Source organism: Semicossyphus pulcher, unplaced genomic scaffold, assembly GCF_022749685.1.
Source record: "Semicossyphus pulcher isolate SPU_LCO1_2020_fin unplaced genomic scaffold, fSemPul1.0.p SCAF_7, whole genome shotgun sequence".
Taxonomy (NCBI): Eukaryota; Metazoa; Chordata; class Actinopteri; order Labriformes; family Labridae; genus Semicossyphus; species Semicossyphus pulcher.
This window is the reverse complement of record NW_027211748.1, coordinates 21,500,944-21,528,425: the sequence shown is the minus strand read 5'-3', so window position 1 is coordinate 21,528,425 and position 27,482 is coordinate 21,500,944. Positions and strand designations below refer to the sequence as shown.

Genomic DNA, 27,482 nt, shown 5'->3' with positions numbered 1-27,482 from the left:
TGCAATAGTAATTAAGATAAATCTGTTTAAAATCTTATAGCAATAAATGACTCCATGATGGACATGTTAAAGTTTAACACAACTAAATTTACTGGATATTTCTAGACACTCAACAGTTGACACATGAGGAATTATGACATTTAAAGACATTTAAAAGCATATTCTTAGCAAGTAATTTATATTCAGGACAATTTTGTAGTTCAAAGTATAAAGTTATATTAAAGAGAAATCACTGATGAAGAGTTCATATACTGTAAATCACAGTATAGTTCAGTCCATTCTTTTCCCCTTGACGCCTCACCAAAACACGCTGTTCCTCGGTTGGAAGGCCTCCCTCTGCCTCTCGTACATGCTGACGTACGATCTCAGGAGGTCCTCCATCGTTTTGGCCTGAAAAAGGAGGAAATTATTTTCTATTTCATCTCAAAATCACAACTCCTGATCGGCTTTATAAGAACAAATGGACACATGATTTACATGCAGGTGCACTGGCTTCTTCTGCAATAAACATTCAGACTTTATTATATTAATTTTGACAGACAGGCACTCACCTGTGTTGTTTCACAGACGAAGTTGACGCTCCTCACCAGGGTGCGGAGTGTCATCTGGAAGGAGTCTCCTTTGCTGGAATATTCTGTGATGCGGTTGAACTGGTGCATGACCAGCAGCTCCTAAAACAGCATGATTAAGACACATTCAGTTGTCACGGTGTCTGACCAATAAAGACAAACCCCCAAAAGAAAAGCATGAAAATATCATAAACAAATGAAAACATTAAAATGAATTATGACCACAAAACATGGCATATTTAAATTAAAACCCCATCGATACTGGTTTTCTGAGACCGATGCTGTTACAGATTTTAGAGAGGAAAAACTACCAGATTAACAACATGGCTGCTGATACGGTAAATCTTTCAGCTGGAATAAAAAATAGACTGTTTCAACCAATTTTGCACTAATATTACAATGTAAAACTACTTATTAGGCTGCTTTATAACCAAAAGTCTTTGTTAAAGGATATATAACATTAATATATATTGACAGCGATGTACGCTGCAGACAGTGCTGCGAGTATTTATGTACGCATTTAAATTATGGAGGCTAAGCGCGCTCTGCTGGACAAACTATGTGATGACATCGTAAATCACCAAAGTATTATTTTCTGCATTACATGATCTGTGAACAAAGTTGTTGGAGCTTTTCACATTGTTTTATAATTTGATTATTTTATATTTCGTCATTACTTTATTTACTTGTGCATTTGTTTTAATTTCGTTTAAGGAAGATATAGGATTACGTTTGATACCATTTGTGTGATGCGCTGCATGCGTAGGTATACAGGGCCGTTGTGCAGAGTGAGACAGGCTGTCTGACGTCAATGTGAAGCAGTGACAAAAAAATAAAATACACCGACACTTTAACTGACATGTTTGTTTATATGTAGGACTCCTTTATGCAGCTAAGGTACGTGGTACTCCTGACCCCGTCTGCAGCGGTGCTTAGCTTAGCTTCCGTGTAGGAACTGCAGCCGGCATCTCCTAACAGGAGCCGTGCTGACTGTTATCTACTGTATGTAGTTCACTTACTCTTAATAAGTACCTCATACAACCCCACTTAAAAAACCCCCGAACTATCCCTTTAATATATTTAACTATTTAGGCTTTTATTTTGATAGAATCTGTAGTTTTGCACCGTGTGACGTGTATATTAGGGCATTTTTCTGATAGTTGACGAGACCTAATCACCACCATTAACAGTTTCATATCAGGACATATCAAAACGTATAAGCTGATACTGATAAATCGGTGATGGGACCATATCGGCCCGATAACATCTGCCAACCAATATATCCGTCAGGCTCTTATTAATACACGTGTTTTAGGGCTTATCCTTGTACATACCTTTGTCTTTGGGTCTATGAAGCTGACTCCTTGCTTGCTGACAGCAATCATAAGTATGTGTGGGTAGCTGGACTCACAACTTTGCTGCAAAGTCAAATGCAAATAAAATCATAACATGAATAAACAGTTTCTTTAAATTGTTGTCCTCCAGCTTGGCTGTCATTTCATCCTTTGACTCACTTTCACTTCAAAGAAGGCACAGCCGAAGGTCGGCCAGCTTGAAATGGTTTTCAGGAAGGCGATTTTGGCCTCCTCCACCGTGATGCCGCTCTGCTTGTTGTAGGAGGAGATGATGTGCTGCAAGTCGAGCATGAAACACAGAGAAAAACACTCAGCGGACAGCCCTCACACCAGACACAAGATGGGTTTTTTAAACCTATTTCTTCCTTTACCTTCTTCCATTCGTCAGGTGACATGAGCTTCATCTGGTCGGCAGGAACCAGCCCCTTTAGCATTCGAGGGATCATGACGAACTGTGATCTGTCCGAGTCCACTATAGTTCTGAAGAGCAGCCCACCCAGTGTGATCATGTCCTCTTTGGTGCAGTTGTGGAATCCCCGCAGGTACTTCGGCTGCTCCTGTGAGGAGGTAAAACAGAAGTCATGTATCAGGAAGGTTCTGCGTGTTGGAAAGAGTAACATCCGGCAGAATGAGGGGTGTGTTAGCTTGAATACCTGTGGGAAGTGGAAGGTGAGGTCTGCGACCAGGTCTTTCCCCGGGCTCACATTGAACCAGAGCTTCCTCTTACAAATCACCAGGTAGGGCGTGTTGGCCTGGGTGCCTGGGAGGAAATGTTTAAATTATAGGTATATAGATGCACTGGCACGTTTAAGTAAAGGCGTTACCATGATGCTTTACCTTCTTTCACTTTTCTTGCTTTCTTTGGAGCGTCTAAAGTCGGCCTTAAACTGTCAAAGAAATATTTCTGATCTTCCAAGCTTGTGATCTAAAACATGAAAAACATACATATCAAACAGGGCAGAAGCACGCAGCATCGGATGTTCTCGTCAAAATCAATGAATACAATTACACCTTTGTTATTTCATCATGTAATTTATGGCTAAAACTAAATAAATCAACAAACAAACTTGTGCAGGAGTGTTACTGAACCCCACCTTGTTTGGTGTTTTCAGGAACAGGCCATACCCGTCATCTGAGCTCAGCCTGAGCTGAGAGGCGATGCTGTAGCACAGGTCTCTGATTGTGGTCGTCGATGTCACCTCAAATATCTGCACGACAGCGAGAATAGTGAGTCCAGAAACTCGAGAAGAAATCTTAATCTACTGTGTAATAATATTCAAGTAAGGAAAAGATTCACATTCAGCATTCTTACCACTCTAACAACTGGACTGTAAATGTGAAGCTCCAGCCAATAGAGCATTAGCTTAGCTTAGCATTCAGACGTTACTTGAGGAAACAGCTAATCCGGCTCTGTCCACAGGCAAAAATCCAACTGCTCTTCTAAACCTTACTATTAATGATGCTTTTGTTTTGTAACACATCAGGAAGACACTTTACTTTACTTTACTTTAACAGCAGCCACCAAACTCCAGTGTCATTTTTACACTTTTTTCTTTGTTCAAACCAAACAACGGTGTTGGCAGGTGGACATTTCCTTACCTTTTTACAGAGCAAGGACTAACTGTTTCTTTTAATGTCTTTAAACTAAGCTAAGCTAAGCTAAGCTAAGCTAATCAGCTACAACTGTAGCTCATATTCTCCACACATACAGCTTTGGAAAAAATAGAGACCACTCAAAAATTATTGCTCCAAGAGTGGCCTAACGCCACCCAATAGCACTGTGACAGACTGGTGGAGAGCATGCCAAGATGCATGAAAGCTGTCATCAAAAAACAGGTTATTCCACCAAATATTGATTTGTGAACTCTTCCTGAGTTAAAACATTCGTATTCTGTTGTTTAAACAGGAACATGAACTTGTTTCTTTGCTTTATTCGAGGTCTGAAAAACATGTTTTTGATTTCTTAACCAGTCGACATTTTCTGCAAATAAAAGACCTCAATGAGAATATTTATTTGGACGTAGTTAGAAATGTTGTTTACAATAAAACAAAAGTTAATTTGACACAAACACAAACCTACAGTAGAACCAGAGAAAAAACGAAAAAGATGTACTGTATAATAAGAGTAAACACACTGCTGAGAGGCACCACATTGATGGATATCTCATCTAAGTGTTGGAGGACAGAGTTTGTGTCTTACATCGTCAGTGTCATTTGGGAAGTGGACTTTATGGAAGATCTGGGTGCTGTTCTGCTGCATGGCGTCCACTTCTACCAGGTGAGGAGGAAGCGTCCTGGGCTCCTTACTGAGGACACAAAGACTTCAGGTGAACAAACTGTGCATACACATGAATACACTTTATGCTTTTCTTGTTGCTATTTAACACAGACTGTATAAAAAGATGGACGCCATGACAGCTCCCTGAAAGTGAAGCCAAACCCTCTCTATCGCCCCCTGCTGACTGGCTGCAGTATAGGTCATAAAGCCCGCCTTCTCCATGTTAACAGATGGGACATGAATCAAACTATAAAATCAAAATAAACGCCAAATAAATTTTTCTCAAACATGGTTTCTGTCATTATAGTTAGTTCTTATCACGCTGATTTATGTCCAAGTTTATTTTTAATTAGTTATTTGATGACATGGCAGCTACTGTTTTTATATTTATGCATATCTACTGTAGTATATTTTTATAGTATCATATCTAACTTTGGTACATTTTTATTACCTCATCCGTACCGTACAATTATGTCTGTGCAATATTTCACTTTACTTTTCATCAACCACATCACCATGTTACACACTGTGTGTGTTTTTGACTAGATGCACTTTTTTTGTACAAAAACTTAACCATCCACAATAAGTGAAAGGGGCACACAGTGTATATATTTGTTATTAATATTATTATTGCATTTTGTTATTTTATCCATTACTTGTTTTTCCCTGTCCTTTACTTTGAGCTGTTGTAACAAGTTAATTTCCCCCAATGGGGAAAGTCTATCTTATCTTATCTCATAAAAAGGATGATTGACAGCTCTTTTGACAAATCCGGCTCCTGCAGCCGGTCTGTTCCTGATAAGCAGAGTAGAGGAGGAATGAGGAGAGGAGATGCAACTCTTGCTCCAAAAAACGTCAACAGAGCAAGATGGCAGCGCCTGCCTCACAGGTATTTTGGCTTCAGTTTTGTACAGTGAGAGCAAATGGAGACGTGTAGTCCATCTATATATACAGTCATTGCTATTTAAACAGGTTGACCCAGCCGAACCCAAACTGTTTTAACTGTCACTCTTGAGATCACCAACTTAGAGGCTCTTTAAGTGGATACAAAATGTTTTTTACCCTTTAAAGAATAATATAAAAGCTAAAAATGTACATTTCATTACAGTTTCCTCCAGAGTTAAACAGCATCATCTTTACCTAAATAAGGTTAATCAGTTTTAATGCTGTCATTTCACTACATGTAATCTTTTTTTCAGCTGACCTGACCATCGCCTTCAGCCTCTGCAGGCAGCTGGGAGACAGCTGATCTCTGGGTCGAGACTCCAGGAAGCGCAGAGTGTGTCCCATCAAATTGTGACTGGGCGTGAACAAGCCTGTGCACAGCCACATGAGCTGCCAGCCGCGCTGCATACTCAACCTGAGAAACAATTCAATTGGAAACGTTGGCTTCTGAATTATGGGAATTCTTTAAGATGCAGATATAGTCGTTGAAGTTGCACCTGTTGTTGTTGCTGGTCATCTGTCTCATGATCTGGCAGTAGATCTCGTCGCGCAGATCTTCGTACTGCGTGGCCGGACCGAAGATCTGGTCAGTCAGCTCCAGAGGACTGCGAGTGTTTTTGATGGGGTAGTCGCCCATGTACTTCAGGATAGGTAGAAGCCGAGGTTAAGGACTATAGTAGGTAGATTCTGTATTTGGGCTTATAAGCCACCTCGCGTTACGGAGCGTCTGCCTCCATCATCCTGCTGACGGTTGCTTATTTACAGTTTACAAGCAGCTGACACACAGACTCACAGGTCATGCTCTGGTGAAGAGCTTCACTAATGTGATATCAGACGGACTTTTCCTGTAGATTCATGATGGAAAATGAGAAACTGGCGAGTTTTCATTTTGCACCGAGCAACAAAAAAGAAGCAGCTTGACGTGTTTCACTTGATTTGCTTCACTATCGCACGTCCTGCGATAAGACTACTGCACATGTGCACGATATATATATCGTGTAGCCCTATTCTGTATCACACAAACACAGTGCCTTCATGTGTCCTCAACAAGTATCCTCTAAAACAGTAGAGATTACAGGCAGTTCAAGGTTTGGAAAAACACTAGTTAACCTGCAGAAACTTTCTTCAGGAAGAGCAGCAACAGGTTACAGTTTAGAGGATCCCCTGAACCTGAACATTTGACACAGTTTCTGATGTTACAGTAGAGTCTAAAACATAACTGGAAATCATCAGTTTTAAAGGATATCAATGAAGGCGTTGCAGGCCAGGTGGCTGAGATCGGAGTTTCGGGCAAGGCTCTTCAACAGCGGCTGTTTGAGAGTCTCCTTGGAACAAACCCACAGCTTCTCCCTGCGGACCCCTTTGGACGCGCCCTGTCGACCCACATCTTTACCCACAGGCCTGTGAGAGAAAGAAACACAGAGTCACTTACTGTTTTCTGCTCTTTGCAATATCCAAAAACAACCCAATAAAAGTTTAAAAAGTTGTATAATGTCTTAGTTTTCGCACTACCAACAAAAACGGACTCTTTTGATGTGTTGTTTGTTGTTTGTTGTTGTTGTTTTTACCTGAAGTTCTCCAGTGCAAACTGTTTCAGAGAAGCAGGAGCCACTGTTTCCTCCCTCTGTGGAGCGCTTTGTGCTATTGAAGTTTTCCTCGAGCCTGGACTGAGCAGTTCCTGATGGGTCAGAGGCAGTTCATCAGTTACACCACAAGGGGGGGCTCATGTGAAGTAACATACACGGATGCACCCACTGACATGAAAACTTTGCTGTAATTAAATGACCGTACATACTGAATATGCAGCCCACTGTAGACTCTAATGAAGTCTAAAATTACTACGATCCTGTATGGTTTACAAGAGTATTCTCACTTCTTCACATGTCCTGTTATTATGTGTTTCATTCTGCTGACATATATTCTATATCTTTTTTGCAGCTGTTGTCCACAACTTAAGCTTTCTCTTTTGTCAGTCAGGTGACCTTGTTGGGCAAATAAACACAAGCATGTAAATGTAACATTACCAGCATTTCCTCAGAGGGCTGGCTGAGGGTGGGCAGAAACTGCACTGTGTCCTTATAGACGGCACCGCTGTCACTGGTCTTCTGGTTGGTCGCTTTAAACCAGTTCTGATGAGGAGGATACTTTTCGTCTTTCTGCACCAGCAGCAGGTCTCCTCGCTTACACACCAGGAACATGGGGTCATCTGGAGGAGGAGCGGGAGAGACACAGAGGATTATGTGTTAATATCTGATAGGTAAAGTGTGTTTGAACCTGCTGTCTTGCACTGCACATGCTGTGGACTCCTACCTGGTTTACTGACATCCTGCTGGACGACTGCGTACACCGAGCGCTGTCTCAGCCCCTCCAGGTTACTCTCTGTGAGTGCTGCCATGTCCGCAGCTTCCCCAGACTTCAGGACAAATTCTCCTCTGATTGTGGCCAAACTCACCGACTCAGCACTCAGAGGGCCGTCACTAGACACGTTAGAAACATTGAATTTTTATTTGCTTGAAAACTAAAATCTTTTGCAAGGGGGTTAATTAAGTTCTCCATACCTGTTCAGGCGTACCTCCTTCAGCTCCAGGTAAGGAAGCTCGAGGAGTCTCCTGTCTCCTCCGTCCATGAAGAAGACGCCGCTCCAGTTCACAGCTACAAAAAACCTGCTTTTGGGCAAAGGAGGACCTGTGGGAACAAAATGTTTCAGAGGCAGAAATACATTGTTTACCCTTTTACGATGTAAAAAAGTAGACACACATAGATAAACAATAAATCTATTTTCAGGTCATACAGGTATAAAACATGTTTGCTGACCTGACATCATCGTGACGTCATAAAACTTGGAGAAGTAAATGGGCCATTTCTCTCGGGCGCCGTCGACCAGCTCTCCTTTAACACTGTCAGTTTTCTGCTTCCCGTTGATGTACGGACCCTGTAAGATAAGGAGGTCAGGATTACCCCGAGGAGCTCATGTGACGCAGAAACTAAACAGAAAGTAAATTAAACTATACCTGTAAGAGTGCTGCGCTGATGAGTTGGACCCACTTGGTCATAGATTTGTTCTCAATAAGCGTGGTGGTGATGCACTCCTCCACCACCCTCTGCACGCTGTCTTGGTTGTAAACGGAGCCAAACTGGATGTAGTAGTGCTGCGCTGCCATCTCAACGTATTCATCCTCCTGAGAGATGCAACACATCGTCATTAGATTCACTTTACACACGCTGGTTCACCTTTTGGTGCTTATTTTGGATTGGACACTGGTGTTGTGATTTAACTTGGTGCAACAGGAGAGGCATCGGTGTCTACTGTCAGGTGGTTGTAGTGGGGTCCGACTATTAAGTAGCACTGGTATTTATTGTTTCTGCTTCATGTTGACATGAGGAAAAATTTAACGTAACAAATAACACAGAACAGGAGAAAAACCCACGTTAGGTTCCTTATAAATAAAATAACAACATAGTTTCTGTGCCTGCTTCTCTCTTGTCTCTAAGTGACTCTTTCACCACTTGCTATCGGAAACAAGCTAACCCTACCTCTAAACCACATACCATGACCATTTACCAACAAATAGCAGATATGGCGCCATATAAGCATTCATTTGAGCCTTATTTAGGCCACCTTACAAATATAAGTCTGATATTAACTCTACTTTTAGCATTGTTTTGCTCTCTCACACACTGTTGAAAGAAATATCTGCCTGTTCAGTTGCTCTGTGTTTACTAACTAGTTGCTAATTGTGGTTGGCAGATGTTTGTCTCCGAGTTAGGACAGCAGACACTAAGACACTAAAACGCTTCATAGCTTCTTTTTTCACCTTGCATGTAGTCATGTGACCCTTTGTTTATATATGAAACATGCAGCTTTATGAAGTTCAAAATGATAGCAAAACTTGTTACTTATGAGCCACTACTCAGTTTTGTAGGCCTTGGCCAATCTGATCCGTAGAAGACAAGACTATTTCTTGTTGGATGATGGCCTGGACATTAATATTTGTCATTTAACACAAAATGGACATTTCTAATTATCCTTTAAAAAACCAAGGAGTACCATTTTTGTGACATGCATATTTCATTATACAACAGTTAGTTCTGACCAAGTAATCTGATTGGACAAGAGGCATTCCATGAGTGCTGATATAGAGAACAACATCACTGGGACTTTTCATTGTGTATCACTCCGCCTCAGCCAGGTGTTCTCAACACTGTTAATTAACATTACAGTAGACTGTGTAGGTCTACACTGATCAAGCTGGTACCTCTGAATCACACAGCAGACTTTTATTTCACTGGTTGATTATAAATTAAATCAAACAGATAAATGTACATGATAATAACAGCTGATCTGTGGTAACCTGGAGACACAGGGTGCAGCAGAATGTTTGGGTTGCTTGGCAACAAAAGTCCAGTTTCAGTTAAGTTGTGGAACTAGTTGGGTTGGTGGAGCAAAAATAATCTGTTGTTGATTATCACCGTTTACTACTATTTGCTGCTTATATAACTGTTGTACAAAAGGAATATCACACTAAAGGTCGTGTTGTACTGAATATCATCACGGCTGTGATTATCTGTTTAACACGTTCTTGTAAGTTTTATATTTTGCTCATTGTGTCTTTTTTTATTGTTTCTATGTCAGCCAGTTGTTCATCTTGTATTCTGTATGTCCTCCTGTTTTACTCATACATTGCTGGGTGTTTTATTGTTGGGTTTTTATGTTTTGTAAAGCACTTTGTAACTCTGGTTTTGTTAAGTGCTATACAAACTTTATTATTCAAATCCAACCAAGGCTTCACAAATGTTTGATTTGTCACATTTGTCTTTTAGCTCCACATCAGGAATGAATTTATGGTAGGTATGTGGTTTGATTTGAAGTAAACATCCTCACCTTCTCACTGGCGTACTCTCCGGACTTGATCCCCAAGATGACCTGTCTGTAGATCAGATCAGTGCTGATGGCGTCCTCTGAGCAGTTGTGCCAGGGTGTGAACAGTTCCTTGCGGATGGTGAGCCTCCAGGGGGCGTCCTTATCCGGCTTGCCCTGCCTCCTCATCTCCTGCTCGCACTGAGACACTGCATCCCACACGTGGTTCCCACAGCTGCCCAGAGACCACATCTGGAGACAAAAGGAGCACCAAGACTCTTTTTTATTGGAATTTAGTGCAAATTAAACAATCTTGATTCACAGTTTGTCAGAAAACCAAAGGATACAGGGAGGTCTGAGTGGATGACAGGAGATGAAAAAGTAAAGTTCACCTTGTCAAAGAGGCTGATGTACAGGGAGAATCCAAACGTGTCCCTAAGATTGATCCTGTCAGCCACTTCTTGACAGACTTCAGCTGAGGTGGAGGCTGAGTCCAGACGCAGATCGACTGTTCGGCCGTCCATTAAAGTCACAGACACGTTTAAGGGCTCCTTGGACCTGGCACCCTGTCAGAGGGAGAGAAAGAAGATGAGATTAAAATACAATCAACAAATCAACCAAATAATTTCAGAACTCATGTGAGGTAATCATAGCATCACAAACTTGTGATCCAGTGTTTCTACCTGTATCTCCATCCAGCAGGGTAACTCGTTCCTTTCTCCGTTTGCATTGATGCGACGCAGACGCTCAGTACAGTACGGTCCGAAACCACTCGGACCTCTGCGGACAAAACTCTCCAAATACTGCAGAACAGAGCAGAAGAATACTGTGTGTATTAAACATGTTAGAGGGAGTGGACACAAGCACTATTTTCTCTTGTAAGAATAATAAAAACAGTACTGTGCCAAAACTGCTCCAACACACAAAAGTATTCTGTTCAATTATTTAACGTCGACCACTTGAGAAAGTCTACGAATCAGCTTAGAAGAAGAAGAAGAGGAGATACTTCATCATCCCCGAGAGTGTTGTTCACTTTGTTATTATTACAAACATGCTACACACACATAGGCGCGAAATACACACATGCACAAACAGGACTCTATGGACAAGCATCAATGGAGAGATGTTAGAGGGCGGGGGCCAAGCAGTTGGGGGATTTGGTGCCTTACACCGTACACAGGAAATGACACGGCACCTCTCCAGGTGGCCGGCCCGGACGCCAGTCCCGGCCGCGTCCTGAAAGTCTGCGTTCACCAGCTCACAGGGGTATTCACAGGGATCTTTAACTTGTTGTTAAAGTTGCTCCCTGGGTTAGCCGAGCAGCGTGCAACGGCTTTCCAGGCTTCAGACTAGAAAGGAGGAGGCTGGGGTGGTGGAGGCAGGTCTGTGTGCAGCAGGGATGAGTGAGAAGTTGTTGCATTTAAATGGCCCGCCTTGTGGTGAGAAGCGGCTGTGATTGGTGTGTTACTGATGATTCAGTCAACTTTTTAACGAGCTCCGAAACATGTGACAGTTTAATCTAATGTAAATATCAGGATGAAGAAGACGATAACAGTGTGTAAAGGTTATTGCTGTATTTATCTTTATCATATTTATCATGTTTTTTTAATCTTATCATATTTTACTACTTGGATCATATCGACACAGCAGGTGGGTGTGAACTGTTTAGAGAAGCAATCGTCATTATCATCCTTCAACAATAATCGCTTATAAAAAAAGAGGCATTTTCTGTTTTATTACACGATTTAATAAAGAGGCTTCTTTTGATTTCGTGTGCTGTATTGTTGACTGACTTGCTGCAGACTGACCTTCATGAAGAGGTCTGTCGGGGGGAAGATCCCCAGACAGATGGAGAGCAGAGTCCAGCCCAGCGTCCGGCTCCTCCTGTTCCTGTTGTGCACCAGCTGCTTACAGATCTGACAGTAGATCTCGTCCCTGCACAGAAAGAGAAACAGCAAAGAAACATTAAAGACAATGTTGTTTATGTTGATTATTCAACAGTAATATATATACTTTTTTCAATTTATACTTTGAAACAATGCTGTTTAATTTAAGTATAAATTATAGATTTAAAACAAAAATATACAAAGTGAGGCAGATCTAAAATCTAATTTAGCTGAATAATATTTTTCCTCTTCTGGTTTCCTGAGAACAAAATGATTTAAACTTATTTTAGCCATCACATTCTTACCTGATGTTTCTTCTGGACAGACCGTATCCAATGATAATCTGCAGTTTCTCCAGGGACGTGAGCTGTCGATGCAGCTTAGGACCCTCTCCGATCAGAACGTCCTCGTCCTCCGTCAGGTCCTCTGGCTGGTAACCAAGGCAACAAAAAGAACAATCAGCATGAGACGCACACGTAATGAATCAACAGCAGGAATAACGACTGAAGGAAGAACATCGCAGTGCTGACCTCTTCAAGAATAGTAGATGTTTTTCTTCCACCGCTGAGCTTTTTCTTGTTCTTCCTCAGGATTTTCTACACAAAGAAGACATGAAAAAAATGAATAATCAATCGATCAATTCATATGACTTTATTTGTGTAACTTTTACGATACAAAATAAAAACAGAAACTGAGGAAACGCTGTCATTAGTGTCATCAATTTACTGTCAGGAAACCCCAGAGACAGAGTGAGACATGGTTTAAAACTCTAACTTGGTTCATACATAAATAAATAAAATAAAGATAAATAAAGCTCAATAAAAAGTCAAACTAACAAGGTCGATTATCAACATGACAGTCTAGCTGATCTATCTAATACAAAAGAAGAATACAGCTGGTTTCATATATGTAGTTTGCTACTATAGCACTGGTTGTCCACAGGAAGCTAGTTATGCTAATCATAATGATTTCTAAGTATGCATAACCGTGTTTCACTATTATTCTTCTCTGTGAAGAGCTTTGAATTTCCCACGGTTCAGACAATATTCCAGAGTGCAGCTTTCCACTGAATGAAGCCTTAGCTCGACGCTCGAACGATTCCCTCCTTCAGAACTCCACACCAAAAAGTCCACGGGACCACTTGGTAAAAAGTTGAACAGTTTACTGAGACAAAATAAAAAAACTGGTACATAATAATTTTCTTTTTCCAAAGTTACCAAAGAGAGAGAGAAGTCCCCAAACTCACTTCTCTCCCCTGATCAAAGCCACTTAAAGGGGCAGTTACTAGGAAGCAACGCAGTCACCTTACTACTGGTGACATTTTCCTTGTACATTATAAATGTAACGAATCAAACACTTAACTTACTGAATTACTGTAAATATTCTTTCTAAATCAGTTTAAACCAAATAACCATGTAAATTACTTTTTTATACATTAACTTTAATTATTGCATGCTGACTAGATAAACATGTAAAACTGCATTTAGGCTCCTACACAGAGGCTTTTTTATTTTTCTGTTATTAACATATTGAGACTCAGTGCAACGACAGACTAACTTACTGCTGTCATGAGTTATTCTAGTTTAGTTACGGTTTTGATTAATGTGTTCATATATTATTTCCTGTTTTTTCACTTTGTCTTTTGTTAAGTTCTCATTGTTTAGTTTTGTATTTAGTTTATTCTGTGTTCTTGTCACGATGTAGTCTTGTTTAGTTAATATTTCATTTGTGTTTCAGTGGTTAGATCGTTTCCTGTTTTACTTTGTCACCTTTGCTGTGTTTGAAATGCCATACTATACTAGCAGTACGTACCGATTTGGCAAAAATATAGTATGTAGTATGCAAACAAGAGCTAAATGTGCAGCATGCTAAAAATACCCGGATATCGTTCTGATTCTGCGAAAATCTCCAGTACGCATCGGACCAGTCTACCTCGCCTGTTGTATCCCACAATGCAAAGCGCTGGAACGTCACGGCGGCACTTCAGCAGCAGCATTTCAGCAGAAGGGAGCGCTTTAGCTAAAGATGCGGCTAAGTAAGCCTTTGTTGTTCTGCCGTGTTATTGCCTTAAGTTTATTAAACCTTATATCTCAAGTCTGCATCTGGGTCCTGAACATTTTAGTTTGAACATTAAACCGTGACAACTGTTTTTAAAACAATTAGTTTGGTATTGGTAACCTCTAGACTGATGATGATGTTCACAAAATGTTCAATAAACTCTCACTATTTATTCCTGTATCTACATGTAGCCACCAAGAATCCTGTATGTACTTTTATTCTTACTCTTGACATCGATAATGAGACATTGTTACCTGGTCGAGTCCCACCAGGCTGCTCAGCCTCCGGCCCCGTCTGTGAGGAAGGTGACTCGAGATGGTGCTGGACGCTTGAGACAAGGCGTCGAGAGATTTTGGTTCTGGCAAGTCCTCCATGTATCGCAGAATAATCCAGAAAACACTCGGACACGCCTAGAGGACAATGAGAGGAGAAACTGGGAGTGAGATTTGACAAAAGATAGTAAATCTTTGGAGTTGACGTGAAGAAACTTCTCTCTCTTCTCTCACCAGTGCGTCGCCCTCATCGTCATGGTGTAGAAGAGGCTGCTTGATTCTCTGGGTGATGTGAGTGTGTGTGGCCTCGCCCTGGAAGTGAAGGATTCTGAACTTTTCGAACGAAAACTCATCAATGCCTTCATCGAAATCGTCATCCTCGTCCTCCTCTCTCAGCGATGGCGCAGGGGATATTGAGGTTGAGGGGGGAGTGACGACAATTTTAAGGAATTGTGAGGTTTCCTGCTCCGGCTCGAACTTGTTAAGCCTCTTCTAGAAAGTCATAAAAGAATAAATATCAGTCAGTAGACATTTATGATGAAATAAAGATATTGAACTATTCCATGTATCTCTCTTACCTCAAATTCGTCTGATTTTAACGCTTCCTGTTGGACCACTTCCACAGGAGGCGTGGGCTGGCGGCCATCCTCCAAAAGCTCCGCATAGATTGGCAGAGGCTCCTCTTCTTCTTCCTGTTGTGACTGGGCGATCAGGAGCAGTCGCTGCTCCAGATTCAAGGCTTCTAGGTTCTCATTCTCCTGGAGTAAAAAGGAGCCCTCTAAGGGGGTCTAGTGGAGAGATCATGAAGACAGAGGGGGTGAATACAACAGGACTGCCACAGATGTAAGAATAAAACATGTCTACATCTTAACGTTCACAGGGTCACTTACACTTCCTCCACTCTCAGCTCTCCTGTCGCTCCTCATCCTGTGAGCTCTTTTTCTGTCCAGCAGTCCTCTGGTGTGAGCCTGCAGCACGATGGCTGCCTCTCTCTTCTGCTTCCAGTCCTTCCTCGCCCTGTAGCCTCGTACCTAAAATGTATCAACAACCATTAATCATCTCTATCAATAAAACTAAATCAATATACATGTAACTTCCTTAATGTTTTTGTGTTGCAAATAGATCCAAGAGTAGATGTTGCTTTGTGTAATAAAAACAAACGGTTGTACAATTAAAATATTTCAGAATACATATAATGTGAGTAAGTAAGTATATACATTTATTTTCATTCGTAACATATTTCCATTAAAAACATTGAATAACATTTATAATTTAAAATTAGTTAGTTATTCACACAAGTAGTCTGTACATTTTAAAACTTTAAAGGGGACCATACTTGTAGAGTAACTTAGCATAATTTACAGTATAAAAAATTCCTCATTTTTCTCATATTGGTGCTCTGTGCAGGCCATCATACAGCCTCTGCCTGAAACAACTCAGTCAGCTCTGTCCCTTTAAGAAACTCCACCCCTACAAGCCCTTTGTGATGTCACAAAGTGCAGTGTGTAGAAAAAACTGTGTGAAACCTGGTGTTCACAGCAGCCTGCAGACTGAGCTGAGAAGCCTGGGGATTACTCCAACATACTTTTACCTACAGATTTGAAACTTCACCCACGTTTAGTTTGGACATCCAACATTGTAACTTTATATATATATATGTCTTAAAATGTAAAACAGCACAATAACTCCTCTTTTAAAATATTTAAAGATTAACATATAACATTTTAAAACTTTAGATATCTAAAATAATTGGAATGTATTACAAAAGCAATGTCATGCATTTAAATATAATAAATTATACAATTTAAAGTTTACCAATATAAAATAATAAATAAAGCCATTTAATATTATGAAACAATATGCTTTAATATTTACACAGACTTCATTCCTGAAAATGTTAAATTATAGAATATAAAGTATACCAATATTTTATTTTTCGAACTGATTCCTTATTTTGTTAGATTGATTTTATTTTAATATACTTTATGTCTTTTATATTTAATAACTACCCCTTTTTAAATGGAGCCTCCCGGGTTGAACTTGTATAACTGAGTGACAATAAATGTACTGAATACATACTACAGTACATCCCTGAATATAATAAATTATACAATTAAAAGTATCCCAATATTAAAATAACGTAAATAAAGCCATAAAACATTGTTAGAGTTAAATATATTCACATATACTACAGTACATGCCTGGCTTTGTATGGTGAGCGCTGCTGCTCGTTGTTTTTGGTACTGTAACTGGAGCTTCCTACTCCGGATCTTTGACGTCAGCCGATCGAGGCCTCTCTGGAGCTGTTGGAGTGAGAGTTGAAACAAAGGACAAGGTCAGTGGACCTGAGATAAGTTTCCTTTCTGTAGAAAACACCTGGGAGAGAGCGTTAAGTCAGCTATAATCTCTGAGTTTCATAAAAAGGTTATTAAGAATGAAACCTTTCTTCTTGTTTGTAGCCGTTTGTAAGTTCTCCAGTTCCTCTGCAGCACCAACACTGCTCTCCTCTTAGCAAGAAAAGACTTCCTACAAACAGATTAGAAGCACAAGATTTCAATTAAGTTACACAACCTGTAACCTGTTGTCATAATGCAAACACAGATAACGTATTGTACCCATGACCTCATTAAATCTGACTTCATAACTCTGGTGCACCTGTCTTTGTGTCCCATCATGACCCTCTGGATCACCACAGCCTTCCTGCTGAGCTCCTGCTCCCTCAGCCGCTCCAGGAAAGCATCATGAGTGTCCTGAAATAAAGTGACAAAAAGACAAACTTATACTTAATGTATCCAGAAAATACCTGCAGTTATGTTCAGTCGTGTTCAAATGTTAAGTCAAGCTAAATCTTATATAAAAAGCAGGTAAATCAGAGTCAGATGCAGCATATATATAAATAAGTAAACAATTACTGTTATAGTGCTGCGTCAAAACGATTAAGAAAAACTGCCCAAAGTTTTCCTCACCTTCAGGAAAATCTTGGTCCTGCCTATTTTCCACTCGCCCTCTCCTTTAATCACCGTCCTGCAGATGGCTTCACAACAGGCGGCAGCTTTCTCCTGCAGGGACAATAAACAATGTATTTGATGCTGAAGAGATGCTAATGACAGCCTGGGGGAGAAAATAAAGACGGACACCATCTTCACAGCCATCAAAAAATACAGTCCACATTGTAGAATATGATCATCAGGAGGACTAACCTTTTTGGGGTCACAGACAGTGGTCTTCAGGAGCACCCTGTAGCGCATCAGGAAGTCCTCAAATGTGTGGCGGATCGGGTATCCCAGATTCCGGATGCGGATGGTGTCCATCATGCCGGAGTACCTCAGCTGACGCATACACAGCTCTCTGTTGAACAGCTGGAGGAGAGCAGATGAACGAGGTTGCCATTTTATGTTAGCATTACTCTTAATGTTATATTATCCATCCATCCATTATCTATACCACTTATCCTGTTCAGGGCCGCTGATTGCCAGTTAATCACAGGGCTGACACATAGAGACACACAACCATTTACACTCACACTCACCCTTCAGGGCAATTTAGAGTCACTCAACCTAACGAACATGTCTATGGACTGTGGGAGGACGCTGGATTACCCGGAGGGAACCTACGCAGCTTCCTCTAGCTGTGAGGCGCTACCCACTGCACCACCTGCTATATTATTTTCAAGCAATATACATACACATTTGAGCGGCATGCAAACATGCTCAAAGTCATAATACAAACAAGCTAGTACTTTGCAGGTATAATGTGCTAATGCTAACATTTGGTAGTTAGCACTAAACAGTAGGTACAACTGAGGCTGATGGAACTTTCATTAGATTAGCAGGAATTCAGTCGTTAACCCAAGAACTGGCCGAAAGGGTTTTCTCTCAGATTTTATCCAAATTCAGACCAAAGGTTATTTGCAATATCACATGAGAGGGAGTGCTGTGATTATCTTGGGCCTACAGCCTTGTGCCTACAACCAAATCATCAGTGCTGATATTCAGTGTGACCTCGAGATACAACAGTTATACAAGCAGCAAAAAGTAAAACAAAGTAACAACAAGTAACAATCAACAACATTTGTATTATTATTTTTGCTCCACTAACTCAACTAACTCCACAACTTAACTGAAACTGGACTGTTGTTGCCAAGCAACCCAAACATTCTCCTGCACTCTGTGTCTCCAGGTTACCACAGATCAGCTGTTTTTATCATGTACATTTATCTGTTTGTTTTAATTTATCATCAACCAGTGAAATCAGAGTCTGCTGTGTGATTCAGAGGTACCAGCTTGATCACTGTAGACATACACGGTCTGTTGTAATGTTAATTAACAGTGTTCAGAACACCTGGCTGAGGCGGAGTGATACACAGAGTGAAAAGTCCCAGTGATGTTGGTCTCTATATCAGCACTCAGAGGGTAACATTAATGTGTGAACCAAATGTAATGGGAATCCATCAAACATCCAACAACACTGGAGGACAAGTCAGCATATTCATTATGATTCATCATCTGAGGAACATGAATGTCTCTTCTAAAGTTTCTGCCAAACCAGCGAGTATGTTGAGATATTTCACAGCGTAAGTGAAAAAAACATTTGCCTGGTAGCAGCTCACTTTCCGATCATCCTCTGAGGATCATGAATCTCTGTACAAACTTTCATGTCCAATCATTCTGTAGTTGATGGACTCACCATCATCACCATCCTCAGAAACATTCACCAGCCCTGAAGCCTCACTGGTAGCATGGCTTAAAATAATTGCAAGGTAAGATAAATGAATAGTGTGGAAAGCTTTACAACTGCTACACTTTGTGTGAGCAGGTTTAATTTGACAGGAAATTACCTTGATTACTTTATGACACTAAACAGGAAGAGAGTGTTTATTGTTGATCCAGATGGGAAAATGAATTTGAACCTCTTCAGTTCAACCCTTCATCCCAGCCCTCATCTCATTTGACTTATACATATAAACACAATCACATATATGCTTTTCTGCAGCAGTAGCTCTGGTGTCACTCACATCAGACTGCTTGTCGTTGTTGGGTTTGAAGCAGCGGATGAAGAACGGCTGGCAAGCGGACAGAGCTTTCATCAGGGAGTCCAGAGACTGACGGAACTGACCGCTCAGCGTCGGCACTTGTTTGCGGCTGTCAGTCTGAGCCTGTACGGGCGATAGAGAGGAGACTCAAATCATGACGCCTGGTCAGCAATACAGAGAAATTTGACACACTGGTGTCACTATCAGTTAATGTCCACTGTATCCCAATGTAGGGGGACAATAACTGTCCATCCAACTGTTGACAACATGAAGCAACATGACATAAGATAAAACAAGATAAGATTAGATTAGATTAGATTAGATAAACTTTATAGATCCACCATTGGGTAAATTTCACTTGTAACAACAGCTCAAGAGTCACTGTAAAGAAAAAAAAAATCAAGCAATAAATAAAGATATCATGTTTTCAGACATATAAAATGCTCTGCTTGAAATAATAAATTGTGTCTGATATGTTTTCTGCATTTAATCACCATCCTCCAAAGGCATCTCCTCCTTCTCCCTCTTTAAAAATTCCTGAATCTGCAGAGGCCCCGCCCACTAAATTTCCAACCGCCCCCTCCGACGCGTGCCTGTAGCTCACCTTCGACTCTGCCCATCAAACTCAGTAAACTGAATGCTTGTTTTGATTTTTCTTTTTTGCTACGTTAGCTTCTGTACGCTACACAATGGCAAGTGGTAATATAGGGATAATTCAACCATACGTGTTCGAACCGGAAAGCGATGCAGAAGAAGAAGAGGAGCAAATTGGACAGGATGACATACAAGTGGACGTATCTGAATGGTAATGTATTTTATGTATCACTCTATAATGAATGAAGGCTCACCGTTTCTCCTTTCAGAAAATTACAGCTGAAAACAAAACACGTCTCTGCCGTCGTTTAGCGGCAACTTGTTAAAACTCAGCTAGCTTGAAATGTAGTGATTAGTAGCAGTAACGTTAACGTTAGTAATCATAGCGAGTTTGCAAAAATGACAATGACGGTTACAGCTGGCTCGCGCATCGCCGAAGTGGTTGCCATAGGTTACACAAAATGATATGCATAGCGTCACCCCGTCCATTAACGGGATTGGCTCCTTAGGTTTGTGACGTCTCAAACCTGCCAATCTGAAAACGTGTTGTTCAGCCTGTCTTTGGTACACTGCAGTTTAAAAGCAGACAGGCCCAGCCATGGAGATGACTGCTGATGTTGTCCCTGATATGTCTTGTAGCACATGAAGAACACCACATGGAGATGTTTACAAGGTTAAACACTGGATGTTCACTGGAGGGGGGATTTAATATGAGAAAGTTTCCCAAGCAAATTAATAATTATTAAAAATTGTAGGGTAATATATACATATAAAATGTGTTAAATATGTTTACCAAATGTATAAATGATGTATAAATACTGATGAGGTTGTGTTTCATACCCGTAGAGAGCTCTTGGGTGTCATGATGACCTTCTTGTTGTTACTCATCTTCAGTCCGTTGGTTGAAAGCTCGGACTCAAATATCTGACGGAGCAGCTTGTTGGTGGAGACGTCGATCATCTTTAGTATGTCAGAGCTGACGGCGTCTCTGTTCTTTTCCAGGAAACCTGAATGGGAAAATGAAATAATAATAGTATATCACAGCAGCAGCAGGCTTTTAGTCTTTTATTGGACTTTTTTGTGGTTTGTTTTTCCTACCTTGGGAGTCGTAGTGAACCACGCCCGCAAAGTGGTGAATCCCAAAGTCTGTGTCGTACTGACTTTTGGAGGCGATGTAGGATTTGTTCCCGCTGTGTTGCTGGTTCATCTTGTTCAGCATCGTAAGGTCTGAGCCCTGTGACACAAAACAAGCACAATTATTAAACTGAACTGGCAGATGTAACAGTAAAAGAAACATTATTTATTAAAAATCAACACAGGATAGCACTCTGACCTTTGGAAAATGGCTTTCTTCATCAATCAGAGCGAGCAGGTTGCAGGGTTTCCCAGCCAGCAGGTCCAGGATGTTCTGATTGTCACTGAACTTGATGTTACTCCACACAATGTCCTCCTTCGTGTATTCCTTCTGCTCCAGCTTGAAGATGTGCGCCACGAAGAACTGCTGCAGCTTCTCGTTGGCAAAGTTAATGCAAAGCTGCTCAAAGCTGTTGAAAGAGTTAGTTCAGTTTTAAGTGTTTGTGCTGTTGTGAAACATTTATCCTGAAAAACATGTGAAGAAATGTCCTGACCTGTTTGTGTGGAAGTTCTCAAAGCCAAAGATGTCGAGCAGGCCGATGGACAGGTAGGAGGATTTGGGCTTCTTGATCAACCTCTTGTGGATGACACTGTTGATTTTCTCGACAATCCAAATGAAGAGCTTGTTGTAGACCGCCTGAAAGATCAGCCACAAACAACAGTTAATCTAGGTTTCCTGAACATGAATAATAAGTTCAAATCAAAAAAGGGATTCAAGCGATGAAGTGAAGATGTGTCTGGATGTTTAAATCCCTGGATTGGTCTCCTTTCTGCTGCATCACCGTGGCACAGTATTATAAGGGCTGTCACGCTCTGAGTTTACACTGATCATGGCGACAAATTACACCTTTGGTGAGACCAAAAGAATGTATTTGTCTGTAAAAACAATCTGTTAATAATATAATGTCTTTAGTATTATAATCAGGAGATCAATCAGTCCGGGGCTGTGTAAGACTCAACTCCGGCACACATGCACACATTGGAGGCGTTGGGCATGACGGGGATTATTATATGGACGAGCTGCTGTTGCACCTTAATTTAAAAAAATTAAGGTGCGTTACAGACAGTTAATGAACCCCTGTTGAGTCTGGACTTTACAATAAACTATTAGAGAGCTGCCCCCTCCTCTCCCTGCTCATCACCGATCTGTGCATGGAGTTGAGATTCGTCAGTTTGGATCTCAGTTAAAGCCTGAGAGCGCAGCAGGGCGCAGCAGGGCGCAGCAGAGAGTGGAGCTTCTCTCCACAAAACAAGAGCAAACTGCACAGATCTGTGAAACTTTATGGGCGTGTTTGCACTTCAATATCATCAGTGCAATTTGCTTTGTGAATCAGACCGTGAGACGGAGCAGATAGCGGGGGCAAATGATGCGCAATTTATGGAGCGATAAGCGGCCGCAATTCATTCTTAGTGAATTCCCCCCTTAATGTTTTGCTGTGAGCATCAAACTACCATCATGTGCAGCCAGTTACCTTCTTTTTTTAACTGAATTTTAATTCCAGGTTATAACACTGCAAAAAGTGGGAAAGTCCATGGGTGGTGAACACAAACACGATGCACTTTAAATGTATGTAACTGTGTGAATGTTGCAAAAAATATTTAAATATTCTGTCTGCAATCAAAGGTGAAACATCACCTCATCCTTTATATTTGTTTCACTTCCTTCTAAAGTTCAGTACACATCATACGGTAAAGTACCTTTCATCCTGGGCCAGGACCCAATAAGGAAGTACTCTGATTTACCGTCACTTCATTACCTTGACGACGGCGTCTCTGCAGTCGGAGGCCTGATCAGAGCTCAGCGGTTTAGTCACCCTCTCTCTGTTGGTCATGAAGGAGCGGTGGGTCAGGCTCGTCGACAGGGAAGACTTCTGGACCTGCAGGGAAAAAACGTCATCATTAAATGGTAAAGAATGATCAAATATCACATAAAATAAGAGCAGGACAGTAAGTGCTCACCTCCAGGAGAGACGCTGCGATGCTGAAGTGCTCGGACTTGCTGACATCGCTGGTTTCCAGGTTGTTCTGTGTGTTGGCTGGAAAACATAAATGTAACAATAACCACCACGTAAATATGGTCTATTGTGCAGAGAAGGCAGAGCTGGAATATAAGTCAGTAGCTTTAATAAAGTACTGTACTTTGAAGTCTTGAATACTAAATATTTTCCCTTTAACAGTTTTCTCTTCAATTTTGTTCAGACATTCCTGATATCAAGTGAAATCACTAAAAAACTGAACCCCAACTATCTAAACCCTCCAGAGAGTCTGAAACTGTCCACACTCACCCTCGAAGCAGACGTTTCCCAGGTGTAATATGGCCGCCAGTAGCTTGAGGATTTCCTGACACTGGCTTTCTGAGAAGGTCAAGACTTTCATCGCTGAACGAATGCGCTTGTAGTCTCTAGCGTCATCCCTGCCGTCACACACGATGCAGCCGCCCTGCAGCACATGGCAGGGAAGGTTTGGATTATTAACAGCAGGTAGATTTTACGTTTCAATAACAAACTGAGCTGCAGATAGATTTTAAAATACCTTAGTAAGGAACCTGTACTCCTCAGCTTTTCCAAGGCTCAAGGTTTGCTTCTCCTTGTCCGAGATTCCTGCCAGCAGGCAGTAAAACATGTGGTAGTTTCTCTCCTGCAGGGCCTGAGAACGTGCAGCAGAAATTAACTGTTATTGTTAAACTTGTTTCCAGGAATAACAGCACGTTTATTCAGCCAGCCCTGCCCAAGCGCACTACAGTTTTACAGGTTTTACCCTCTGAGATAAGAAGAGCTGGGTCGGCTGAGTTTTCTCACCTGATGGCAGACACGAGACTTCTCCAGGAGGTACTGCTCCACCCGAGCTCCTTCAATCACTCCGTCCTTGTTGAAGAAGATTTCCAGATATTTCCCAAAGCGGCTGGAGTTGTCGTTGCGGATCGTTTTCGCATTTCCAAACGCTGTAGAGGGACAAAACAAGAACGTCTTTTTAATTGACCTTCAACCATTTATTCTGTGTATGTGTTAGGGTGTCAGACGAACAGGGGCCAACTGTTTAATAAATACATGTATATGACTGGAAAGCACTATGGTAGGTAAAAGAAAACATATGCAGCTACAGGAAGGGGTCATGTTCTGAGGTTTTACCCATAATAAAAAGGAGAGAAAAAAACGTGAGTATAATACAGCTTATTTCAAAGATGCAGTTGTTGCTTGTCTTCAGTATTACTGTAGTACAGCTGTTTTGCTGTCGTACCTTCCAGTATGGGGTTCGACTCCAGGATCTGCTTCTCAATCCGCTGTTCAGAGAGCTCACCACTGACTGCTGCCAAGTACTGAAGGATCAGCTTAGTGCTCTCTGTCTTTCCCGCGCCTGACTCCCCACTGAGAGGACAAAAGGAAATGAGTGATCAAAGGAAACGACTTTGAGGGACACTTAGCAGAGGAGATGTTTCCCGACCTGATGATGCAGCACTGGTTCCTGAGGTGGCGTTTCAGGTTACCGTAGCAGGCTTCAGCGATGCCAAAGATGTGAGGCGGGAGGTCTCCGAGCTTACGACCCTGATACAGCCTCACCTGAAGGGTTCACACATGAAACACAGACTGTATCACTGAGGGAGGGAATCAAATAATGTCCAATTGAGTGTTTCTTTAATGAATACTGTCTCACCTGCTCAGCTGAATATAGGGGATAATCCTGGTACGGGTTCACGGCCACCAGCACAGATCCTGTGTACGTCTACAGTCAGAAAAATGGCATTAGGCACTCTTAGGTTAAAAAAACAAAACTGAACTTTGACATTTAGTCGTGTGTTAAGTTTGCTTTTTGATTTTGAAACGGTCAGATCAGCCAAAACGCAAATAAACGCAACTTGTCCTCACATAGCCAGGTTTTCAGATACAAGCCTCTCTGAATTACAAGCAGCTCTGATTTAAAAGAAAAGAAATAAGTGTTGCCCACATCCAGAAACATTAGGTGGACAAGATTATCCAAAAGACTGCTTGGTGTTTGAGAAATGTTTGTAAGCATGTTCATTTGGAGGACCTAAACCATATAAATAAAACAATTACAGGCTGCGTGTAGGATTGCTAGCGCAAAGCTAACCGTGATGCTGTCGGCGTTAGCTCGGCGGGGTGGGCGTGGTCTCGCACGAGAGCGTGAGAGTGAGCTTCGGGTGAATGTGTAGCTGACAAAATGCAAGGAAAAATCCAACTTATTATACCTTTAATAATGACACACCTAATTTACATACATAGCTCATCAAATCTAAGAAGTTTCTAAGTAAGAAAATAAAGAAGTTCTTATGAAATAAGACTGTTAGAAATAGAAGAAATATTAGTGAATTGCACTTAAGAACATACTTAAGAACTTTTATCTTAAGAATATGTTTGTGAATCCGGCCCAGAACCTTCTAGCTGTGAGGCGACAGCGCTACTACTATCGAGTTTTTCTTTTTTTAATATTATTTTATTTTATCTTAACTGTAAATAAAACGTCATGAGAAGCTGCAGAAATCTAAAATATGAGGCCAAAAATGCAAAAAATAAATGTAGTGAAAACAATAACAACATTTAGTTTGTCTTCAATGTGAAAAACTTGTTTTTTAGAGAATGTACTTTAATCTAGTGACATTATTTCTATTTTTCTGTAATCAAGCTTAATTCAAATCTGTTAACGTTTAAGGCGCACACTTCCAAAATTTCTGATAAATTCACCCTCTTGGCAACTGTAAACGACAGTGTGCGTGTTACTCATGTTCCTTACGTAGATTTTTCCTTGTTTGTGCCGGAGCAGCAGGTTCCTGAGCAGGCCGGCCTCGTTCATGTCTCCCAGTTTGATCATGTCGTCCACACCCTCCACTGATGTTGGGTGCATGATCCTGAGCGTGGCCTCCTGCTCCTGGGACAGACTTTGCTCCTGAGAGAAGTCAAAGTGTGAAAATAAAAAACTAATTATAAGGAGTTTGTGGGCTGAGAAGTCTTAATAATGACTCACTTCACCGGCTTAGTTTCATTTACATCTTAGCCGTGTTTACCTTTCCTTCATCATCCACCAGTAACCGATGGCCTGATGGTGTGACTTTGACCCTCGCTCCAATGGGTACCCCGATGTCGGAGTCCACCCAAACCCACTCCCCCTTAAAAAACAGAGCACAGAACACATCAACAGTAGCCGTGAGTCACTGTCCTTTATCATTTTACAGTATTTCCTTGAATGAATGACTCCTAGGAATTGAGATGCTTCTTCCAGGAACAAATAAGGCATGTTGTTATCAATCATATATCCACACTAATAACTCTGCGGTCAGTATTGTGAGACTTTAAGCCTTACCTTTCTCAGCATCACCAAATTCCAGCGTTCCTTCTCCCTAAACAAAGAAAGTGTAGTTAGTTTATCAGCACTATAAACAACTTCAATTCGAGGTTTTCTCTTTGACAAGTGCTGTGTTCAATGCCACTGGTCAACATGTATTTACACAACACAGCAACAAAGCATTTAATTTACCTCACAGAACAGTTAAGAAGTCTACCTTAGAATCCTTTAATCAGCAATGTTCATTAAATCCCACTCAGCCAGCCGGCGGTGGAGCTGCTGTTTGTCTCGATCGCCCTCTTGAATCCGTCTCAGTGTAAGGAAGGAGGAAGCACACAGCTCTCCCACATCTGACAGATCAACTTTATGGCACTTTGACTTTGAACTGCGTGTAGCATAAAGGGAGAGGTGACGAAGCCAGTCGCTTACGCAGATGTATCTGTACTGTCATGGAGGAGGTGTCTTCCCTGCCATGTTGAGCCCAGTTCTTCTATCTTTCTGTTGGGGAAACCTTCAAAAACAATATTTTAACGCAATAACAGAACAATCTTAGTTGATATTTGGCAGCTCTTTACATAAATGGCCTTGATGCGGCCTGTCCTTCAGTTAGTGTTTTAATGAATTTATGTGCAGCCTTTGGACCCGGGTTATGTAAATCAGAGGAGACACTGCTGTGGATCTCTGTCTCTCACCGCTATAAAGATTAAATATATGGCTAAACTATCTTCCAAATGCAAGGAGGAGCAGGAGCATTAATTATCTGCGTGTGGTGGTTATCAATTCAGTCATATTATGAGTTATATACTGCAGGGATTCCGTGGTTGTAGATAAGTCACGTCATCACAGAACTAAACTGTAAAGAAATTCTATGAACTGCCAGTGTCAGGTTAGAAACTGAACTTCAAACCTTTGGGGAAACCTCCCTTTACTGAAGTAATTTCACTTATCTGCACCACTGTAAAAATATATTGTTGGGTTGTGTGGCTACACTCGACAACAATGGGAGTCTCTGCTGGTTATTCGCTGGTGTCAGAGTGTTCAGATGTGATAAGGAATTCACTGCAAAGTCGTCAAAAGAGGCAAAATAAAAACTCTTGTGAACAATTTACACGAGCTACTGGGTTTTGTTCCAAAGGTTAACCCTTAAGACTATAGACAGACGTTTCCTTAATGCACCTCAGTTAATGATGTTAAATACAAAGATAA

General features: G+C 41.2%; 1 protein-coding gene across 1 annotated transcript; it reads right to left on the bottom strand.

Annotated features, from left to right (window-relative positions):
- Window positions 1–206: 206 nt before the first annotated feature.
- On the bottom strand, window positions 207–26,306 carry LOC138611577 (unconventional myosin-VIIa-like). Its single transcript, XM_069684756.1, is given in 49 exon segments — window positions 207–390; window positions 552–671; window positions 1,904–1,987; window positions 2,084–2,200; window positions 2,296–2,481; window positions 2,578–2,676; window positions 2,724–2,849; window positions 3,019–3,132; window positions 4,125–4,230; window positions 5,407–5,562; window positions 5,645–5,798; window positions 6,394–6,548; window positions 6,716–6,825; window positions 7,172–7,353; window positions 7,458–7,624; window positions 7,706–7,832; window positions 7,962–8,079; window positions 8,159–8,326; window positions 10,030–10,257; window positions 10,398–10,571; window positions 10,689–10,808; window positions 11,814–11,940; window positions 12,197–12,321; window positions 12,422–12,487; window positions 14,204–14,359; window positions 14,456–14,713; window positions 14,800–15,009; window positions 15,112–15,252; window positions 16,423–16,524; window positions 16,663–16,747; window positions 16,877–16,971; window positions 17,188–17,280; window positions 17,422–17,580; window positions 19,236–19,376; window positions 20,688–20,854; window positions 20,946–21,081; window positions 21,181–21,391; window positions 21,476–21,618; window positions 22,739–22,858; window positions 22,941–23,017; window positions 23,267–23,420; window positions 23,514–23,627; window positions 23,780–23,922; window positions 24,219–24,346; window positions 24,423–24,538; window positions 24,633–24,701; window positions 25,728–25,880; window positions 25,999–26,100; window positions 26,295–26,306. Coding segments are annotated over 49 exon segments (6,507 nt in total). The 3' UTR covers window positions 207–297.
- Window positions 26,307–27,482: the final 1,176 nt, after the last annotated feature.